The sequence below is a fragment of the Oncorhynchus clarkii genome, chromosome 16, assembly GCF_045791955.1.
Source record: "Oncorhynchus clarkii lewisi isolate Uvic-CL-2024 chromosome 16, UVic_Ocla_1.0, whole genome shotgun sequence".
Lineage (NCBI taxonomy): Eukaryota > Metazoa > Chordata > Actinopteri > Salmoniformes > Salmonidae > Oncorhynchus > Oncorhynchus clarkii.
The window spans coordinates 54839847-54848646 of record NC_092162.1 but is presented as its reverse complement, the minus strand read 5'-3'; the positions used below and the strand labels follow the sequence as shown (position 1 = coordinate 54848646).

At 41.7% G+C, this 8800-nt stretch overlaps 1 protein-coding gene across 1 annotated transcript; it reads left to right on the top strand.

The window, feature by feature from the left end:
* Window positions 1-1568: 1568 nt before the first annotated feature.
* On the top strand, window positions 1569-8800 carry LOC139367713 (rho-related GTP-binding protein Rho6-like). Its single transcript, XM_071106012.1, has 5 exons — window positions 1569-1780; window positions 2389-2476; window positions 7739-7848; window positions 8000-8134; window positions 8469-8800. The coding sequence occupies exons 1-5, from the start codon at window positions 1661-1663 to the stop codon at window positions 8712-8714; spliced, it is 699 nt and encodes a 232-aa protein (XP_070962113.1). The 5' UTR covers window positions 1569-1660; the 3' UTR covers window positions 8715-8800.

Here is an 8800-nt window from a genome sequence, read left to right as displayed (position 1 = left end):
AAGCAAACCAGATGACACAATGTTCTTGTTTTTTTTTTTCATTTACGGATAGCCAGGGGCTACATAACTTACAAACGAAGCATTTGTGTTTATTGAGTCTGCCAGATCACAGGCAGTAGGGATGACCAAGGATGTTCTCTTGATAAGTACATGAATTACACAATTTTTATGTCCTGCTAAGCATTCAAAATGTACCGAGTACTTTTGGGTGTCAAGGAAAATGTAAGGAGTAAAATGTACATTATTTTCTTTAGTAATGTAGTGGAGTAAAAGTAAAAGTAGTCAAAAATATAAATAGTAAAGTAAAGTACTGTCACGTTCTGACCTTAGTTCCTTTGTTTTGTCTTTGTTTTAGTATGGTCAGGGCGTGAGTTGGGTGGGGTGGGCAGTCTATGTTCCTTTTTCTGTCATTTGGGATTCTGTGTTTGGTGGTATGGTTTTCAATCAGAGGCAGCTGTCAATCGTTGTCCCTGATTGAGAACCATACTTAGGTAGCCTGGTTTCACTTTTGAGTTGTGGGTGATTGTTTCCTGTGTCTGTGTGTTCCACACGGAACTGTTTCACTTTGTTATTTTTGTATTTTGTCGTGTTCAGTTTATTCTATTACATATGGACACTTACCACGCTGTGCATTGGTCCTCCTCTTCTCCTTCATACGACGACCGTTACAAGTACAGATACCCCCCAAAACGACTTAATTAGCACTTTCACTTAAGTACTTTACACCACTGCGTACTGAAGGAGGCTAATTCGTTTATTTTCGATCAGAATATTTTGTATAAAGTTAAGCATTATATTGTTTGATTATAGGAGTAACTCTGGTAGGCCTGAAACAGACTTCTCGCCTCAAGTTCAGCTGTCGGAGTCAGTTGGAGGGCCGGGGTGCACTGTCTTCATGTCATAGGCCTGCAGTAGCTAAAGATTATTAATAGCCACACCATACCAAACCTTCACAAACATTTCTAAACTTTATTAGGGTAATATCAAAAGTAAGTCAAGCCATTGTTTATAGTGAAACTAAGAGCAGAAGAGTGAAAATAAACCAGGGAAAAAACGCACTACCCTCCTCTGTGCCCAATAAAAAAAACACACAACCCTCCCCACTCACTGCTTCTCTGTCCAACAGGCGAAGAAAGAGAGAGACATTTGATTGATCTAGAAGGTATTGACTGACATTACTTTGATATTGGAAGGATTAATGCATTAAATGTAGCCGTAAATATAATTCTAATAAATAATTATATAATTGCTGTTGTGATCATTCATTAGGCCTACTTCATGATGACAAACATTTAACAATATAACATTAAATAACCTGTAGCCATTTTCCATCCTCTCTCTAATATCACACAAAGCGTATCATCCACTAGACATAGATAGACTATGTAGGTCATTTCGCCCTTTAGAACAGTTGACTACAAAAACCTTGTATATTTCGTCCGAAGCGCGTGCCGCGCAACCATTAGCAGAACGCTCATTGGCTGTCGCGACAATATAAAGTTCCGCAGTGTCATATCTCATCAATACCGCTGGCAGCAAGCTTCATCGCAGGAGGAGAGAATCACGGCACAAAGCACTGATAACTGACAGAGGATTTACAAAGGAGTTGTTTTGTTTCACATATACATTTATTGTATTCATCAACCAAATATTTTTCACAATGAAGGAAAGGAGACTTACCCAGCCTATGGTGGCGAGATGTAAACTGGTGTTGGTTGGGGATGTTCAATGCGGGAAAACCGCAATGTTGCAAGTCCTGGCCAAGGATTCCTATCCTGAGGTATGCGATTTCTACCTGGCACATTTGATTGGATTACAGTCTAAACCTAAAGGTATAGGCCTACTGGAATAGTCAACATACATAGGCTATAAAGAGGTGATAATTATATGATAATAACAAAGAGAATGTGTCAAGTTTATATTTTCACTAATAACTGCATTGCTAGATTGTGTTAGATTTATGATAGAGTTTCAAGACATAGATTATTTATTGCTTAATTCTTATATGATACTTTATCCCAAGATAAGTATTAACTTCCTAACTGTATAATTGATAGGAAACAATTATTTCCTATTTCTTAAAATACTAAAATACCTCTTAAAATGATTTGTATTATTTTTCTGTTATCATGGAGTTGGCCTTCGTTTTGAAATGATCAGATGCCTTATTTGGTCAGACAGACAGTAGGCAGTGGCACAGTAGCCACAAACTGGGATGATCATTATATGTAAAACTAACACAATTTACACTGTATGTAAATGTAGGACTGAGGATTACAAGGGTCATCATTTCACAGGTTGACTGTATTCTAATTTCTAAATCCTACATTTACATAGTGTAATTGCCTTTAGTAGTACAAATGAACCCATTCCTTTCTGCATCCACAGACATATGTTCCAACGGTATTTGAGAACTACACAGCCTGTCTGGAGCTGGAGGACCAGCGCGTAGAGCTCAGTCTCTGGGACACGTCAGGTGAGCATTACACTCTGCACTCTCCCTGCATACATCCAACATACCCTTACAGTAGCACTTTACTTAAAGCATTACTTAAGGTATTTAGGCATGTATAAGCCTTTATAATGTATTATAAAAAGGGATATAATGTGTAATGTCTCTCTATACAAGGTGCTCTACCTGCAGATATAGTGGAGGGGGTTTATCATGCGTGAAATGTTCCTCCAACTTGTTCTCAGGCCGCTACCTTGAAACTCCTTTCTCTTGAACAGGAGAGAGTCCAAAAGCATTCCATTTTAATGTGTCTTTATATTCAAGTTCTCAGAGGAATTGTACTGCAAAACCTGACTTACATTTCCTTGCCCACTCGCTCTGAAAACAATGCAATTTGTAAACAACAGTAGACTCATCCCCACCTTTACATTTTCACACCTCGTTTTAACCTCTCCCTAGCTCTTTCCACCTTTCTTTTTTCCACTGTTTCTATCATCATGCCATCAAAAGTGCCTCTATAGTCTAAACACTGAGATCTCTATCTGTCTCTCTGACATCCTGTGCCATATCATGGATTTCTCCGATTGTCCTATAACTAAAGTCTCAGCTCCAGGGTTCAGAGCCATCATCATCTCTGTTTCCCCAGCATTGCATCACCCTGGACACCTCTGACAATATGGTCATTGTCTCCTACTGGAAAAACAAGTCCAATCACTGCCATTCAGTTCCCTCATCTCTTGCCTTTACACACTATACAGTTATTCCTTGTAAACGTCAGACAATTGCCTCCCTCAAAGGAGAATGTTTGTCAGGCTTTTAATAATGGATTGGATCTGAAGAGAATGGCACACCTACAGTAGAAGGAGGGAATTCTATATCATGCAAATGCATTTAGCACTACCCATAAAGGCATAAGTTAAATAAAGGTTAAATAATTAAAAAAAAAAAAAATAATAAGTAGGTTACATTGTACATCTGCATGATGAAGCTTTTCTTAGTTCATTATTTGCTGGTTTAGTTTGTGTTTAACACGTTTCTGGAGTAGGTTAAAAATGTAATCTGTTGTTGGTGTGGTGAGAGGATGGACATCCTGTCAGCGCCTGATTTTAGCACAGAGACCTTCCTGTACAACAGAGGGACCACATATATCGCTGTAAGCACTAATGTAAGCACTAATTTCATGTAAACATTAACATACGTTATACTTTGGTGTGTAGGCATGCATGCACACGCATACGCACACCAGTGGAGGCTCCTCCTCAGAGGAAGGGGATTTTCAGAAAAATGTCAAGCGAAGCATAACAAAAGTTAGCCTTTTTAGATAAAACTGTATTAAATATATTCATGTCACCAAATATTTATTGTCACCATGTCAACAATGTCACCATGTCACCAATGTCACAATGTTACCATGTCACCATGGTGTCACCCAGTGAGTGCCGTTGAAGCAACTATAGACCTTCATAGTTATTAAATATTTGGTCACCATGTCACCAAATATTTAATAACTATGAAGGTCTATAGTTGCTTCAACGGCACTCACTGGGGTAGCACCATGGTGTAGCCAGAGGACAACTAGTTTCCGTCCTTCTCTGGGTACATTGACTAGGAGGCTCATGGTTCTCACCCCCTTCCATTGACTTTCACAATAATTAAAACAACTTCTGGAGAACATCCTCCAACCTATCAGAGCTCTTGCAGCATGAACTGACATGTTGTCCTCCCAATAAAATGATCAGATAATTAATCTAGTACAGAAAGCATAAGCTACAGCTAGCTAGCACTGCAGTGCATAAAATGTGGTGAGTAGTTGACTCAAAGAGAGAAAGACAATAGTTTAACAGTTTTGAACAAATTAATTTCCTTTAAAAAATGAAGGAGAAGCAAGAGAGAGAGAACAAGCTATATTTTTTGTATTTTTTTCCCTTTCACTTACTTTGCTAACGAATGCAGCTAGCTAGTTTAACCTACTCAAACACCTGGCTCAAACAGAGAGGGATGCTACATTGGCTAGCTGGCTATGGCTATCCAATACGGGAACTATTACAATTCAATGTAAGCTTTTGGATTTATTAATTTATTGTCACCGGGGCCTGCCAGTGTAACTGCTAAACTGCTTGCTGTACACTGTACTACATGATTGTAGAGGGTTTACTAACGCGTTACTTCTAGTAGCTATGTTGACTATGACGTTAGCTAATATGGTGACAATGATGTAGGCTGTGTGTAGCGGTTAGCGGTTATGGTATGAATATTTGGCTTGGAAAGGTTTTTTCGCCTGGTCACAGACAGTTATTGTGTTGTGCAATGAATTACACAAGTGAAGGGAAAAGGTGAGAGGAGGACAGCGTATATGCGAGGAGGAATTATACAACTAGCAAAGTGAGCATGCTGTCTGTATGTGGCTGCTATGAAAGTGAACTTCGTTTGCAGGTAATTAGGGGTGTGGTCATTCCTCCGATTTTGTTGAAAAAAGATTCTTAAATGGAAGCAAACACTGTCTGTCACCTTGATTACTAACATTTTTCTCTTGACCTGTGCACCTACGTTGTAAACTTTCATTCATAGGCTAGGTGGTAGCAACCTCATGATGGGTATAGGGGAAATTTTAGTATCATGTAGTAGCCTTAACCTATCGATCTTACTGTAACGATGTGCGCTGAGAGTCGGGAAGCAAGTTCAGGGAGTGAGTGTTTTAATAAAGAAACGCAACATAATACAAAACAAGAAACACGAACAACACACATACAGGAAACTGAAACAGAAACAATAACGCCTGGGGAAGGAACCAAAGGGAGTGCCATATATACGGAAGGTAATCAGGGCAGTGATGTAGTCCAGGTGAGTCTGATGACGCGCAGGTGCGCATAACGAAGGTGACAGGTGTCCGCCTTAATGAGCAGCATGGTGACCTAGAGTCTGGAGAGGGAGCACACATGACAGTTACATTGAACTGGGTGAATGGAATATGAATGACAGTCATCCAATATGCTGTAATAGAAATAAGGCCATGCTGATAAAAAATGTTGCGTCCTCCCTCATTTTAAACGGCAGCAACTGTCACTGATGCACACACACATGCACACACAACCAGATTAAGGTTTTCTAAGCAATAGTCTTTAATTTATAACATGAGAAGCATTTACTTTTTAGTTTAGGTGTCATTGTTAACAACATTTTACATACAGTACAGTATGTGTTATGCATCACATAGAACCCACGCCCTAAACACATAAATCAATGATTCTCCCCTGATACAGAGATCTTTGTTACATCTCTCTGATTTAAAGTGGGATTTCTGCACAAAAAAAGAGTTCAGCATAAATTGTTTACGAAACACAGGGGTGTGACTGGGATAGAGTTGTGTACTGTGCCTCTCTCTTACTCTTTCTGTATGTCTGTGTTTGTGTATGTTTGTCTGTTTGTGTGATAATGGGAATTATTGGAGAAATCTTCTACTAAGTGGGAAGGCGCAGAACTTTAGTGAAGTGATTTACTGTAGATCTGACTGTGAGGGAGGAAGAACATTTGAGTGTACAGTGTACAGTGTGTGTGTGTGTAGGGGGGGGGGGGTATAATAGAGTATTGGATTCAAGCATTGTTGACCAAGGCTTTTGCCGTAGTTACCAGGGGGAGTGAATGGTGTCCTGTGCTGCAACAAATCATTCTTAATGGAACTAATGGAGTTTCTTATTCACTTGGTACTACGCTCTCCGTAGCCGATGTGAGTAAGACCTTTAAACAGGTTAACATTTATAAGGCCGCATGACTAGTCGAATTACGAGGACGCTAAGTCAGATCATGCGCTGACCAGCTGGCAAGTTTCTTCACTGGCATTTTCAACCTCTCTCTGACCCAGTCTTTAATACCTACATGTTTCAAGCAGACCACCATACTTCCTGTGCCCAAGAATGCCAAGGTAGCCTGTCTAAATTACTATTGCTCCATAGCACTCACATCTGTAGCCATTAAATTATTTGGAAGACTGGTCATGGTTCACATCAACACCATCATCCCAGACACCCTGGACCCATTCCAATTTGCATACCACCCCAACCAATCCACAGACGATGCAATCTCTATTGCACTCCACACTGGCCTTTCCCACACTGGCCTTCCCACTTGGACAAAAGGAACACGTGAGAATGTTGTTCATTGACTACAGCTCAGAGTTCAACACCATGGTGCCCTCAAAGCTCATCACTAAGCTAAGGTCCCTGGGACTGAACACCTCCCTCTGCAACTGGATCCTGGACTTCATGACGGGCTACCCCAGGTGGTGAGGGTAGGCAACAACACATCTGCCACGCTGACCTTCAACACTAAGTATCTATAATGGTCCAAACACACCAACACAGTCTTGAAGAGGGACAACATGGCCTCTTCCTCTCCAGGAGGCTGAAAAGATTTGGGCCCACAGATCCTCAAAAAGTTATACAGCTGCACCATCAAGAGCATCTTGACTGGCTGAATCATCGCTTGGTATGGCAACTGCTTGGAAAACCGACTGCAAGGTGCTACAGAGGGTAATGCGTACGGCCCAGTGTTTCACTGGGGCCGAGCTCCCTGCCATCAAGGACTTGTATTATAGGCGGTGTCAAAGGAAGGCCCAAAACATTGTCAAAGACTCCAGCCATCCAAGCCACAGACTGTTCTCTCTGCTACCGCACGACAAGCGGTACCAATGCATCAAGTCTGGAACCAACAGGATCCTGAACAGCTTCTACCCCCAAGTCATAAGACTTTTTAACAAGACTCCTAAAAAGCTAATCAAATGGCTTCCTGGACTACCTCCATTGACCTTTTTTTTCCACTGACTATGCACCAACACTGGACTCTATCTACCCAGACACTCATACATACTTGACACCCCAACACACACACTTTCACACTCACCACATACGCTGCTGCTGTCTATTATCTATCATGTTGCCTAGTCACTATACCCCTACCTATAAGTACACTACATAGCTACACCAATTACTCTGTACCCCTGCACATCGACATCGGTACTGGTACTCCCTGTATATAGCCATGTTATTTTTACTTGTTAAATATATTTGTTTTTCACTGTGTATTTATTCATTGTGTCACTATTTCTATGTTTGATTGAATATTTTATCTTATCTTTAACTCTTTAACTCTGTTAACTCATTGTTGGAAATGGACCCGTAATTAAGCATTTCACTGTTGTCTACGAAGCATGTGACAAATAAAATGTGATTTGATGTACTGTCCTATTGAAAGCCCTGTGACTGACCCCAGCCGATCTGTTTGACCCTATAGGCTCCCCGTACTATGATAACGTCCGACCCCTGTGCTACAGCTACTCAGACGCTGTGCTCCTCTGTTACGACATCAGCCGACCAGACTCAATTGATGGTGCACTGAAAAAGGCAAGGCCATTGTCATTGTGATCATCATCATTGTTGATGTCAATTTCTTCTTCCTCCTCATCTTAGCCATCATCACAATCATGCACTTTACATCTGTGGTGATGATACATTATAACAACCTCATGACAGCCATATGTCCTTTTCGTTGCAGTGGAAGACAGAGATCCTGGATTTCTGCCCCAGCACACGCATCCTCCTGATAGGCTGTAAAACAGACCTGCGCACAGACGTGTGTACGCTCATGGAGTTGTCCAATCAGAAGCAGACACCCATCTCACATGAGCAGGTGAATCTTACATAATGCTCTCTCTCTCTCTCTCTCTCTCTCTCTCTCTCTCTCTCTCTCTCTCTCTCTCTCTTTCTCTTTCTCTCTCTCTCTCTCTCTCTCTCTCTCTCTCTCTCTCTCTCTCTCTCTCTCTCTTTCTCTCTCACTTTCTCTCTCTCTCTTTCTCTCTCTCTTTCTCTCTCTCTCTCTCTCTTTCTCTCTCTCTTTCTCTCTCACTTTCTCTCTCTCTTTCTCTTTCTCTCTTTCTCTCTCTCTCTCTCTCTCTCTCTCTTTCTCTCTCTTTGGTGTCTCGCTTCCTCCGTCTCACTCCTGTTCTTTCCCCTTCATGTTGCAGGGTTCCTCCATGGCCAAGCAGCTAGGTGCGGAGGCCTACTTGGAGTGTTCGGCCTTCACCTCAGAGAAGAGCATCCACAGTGTGTTCCGTACTTCAGCCCTGGCCTGCATCAGCAAGCTACAGCCCTCCACCAAGACCAGCCCTGCCCGACGCCTCTCCAAGAGACTCCTTTTCCTGCCCAGAAAGTCTGACCTCCTCTCCTCCACCTTCGGCAAGGACAAGGCTAAGGGCTGCTCCATCATGTGAGGGAGGGGGAAGAACCCAGACTGGGGTGGCCAGCGATTCACTCCATTGAACAGTCCAGCGGGCAAAAGGAGGTGCAAGGTGGTAGA

Coding starts and splice junctions, on each gene's coding strand:
- LOC139367713 (XM_071106012.1), top strand. CDS start 1,661: ATGAAGGAAAGGAGACTTACCCAGCCTATGGTGGCGAGATGTAAACTG. Junction 2,477..7,738: donor CAGTCTCTGGGACACGTCAG/GTGAGCATTACA, acceptor TTGACCCTATAG/GCTCCCCGTACTATGATAAC. Junction 7,849..7,999: donor TTGATGGTGCACTGAAAAAG/GCAAGGCCATTG, acceptor TTTTCGTTGCAG/TGGAAGACAGAGATCCTGGA.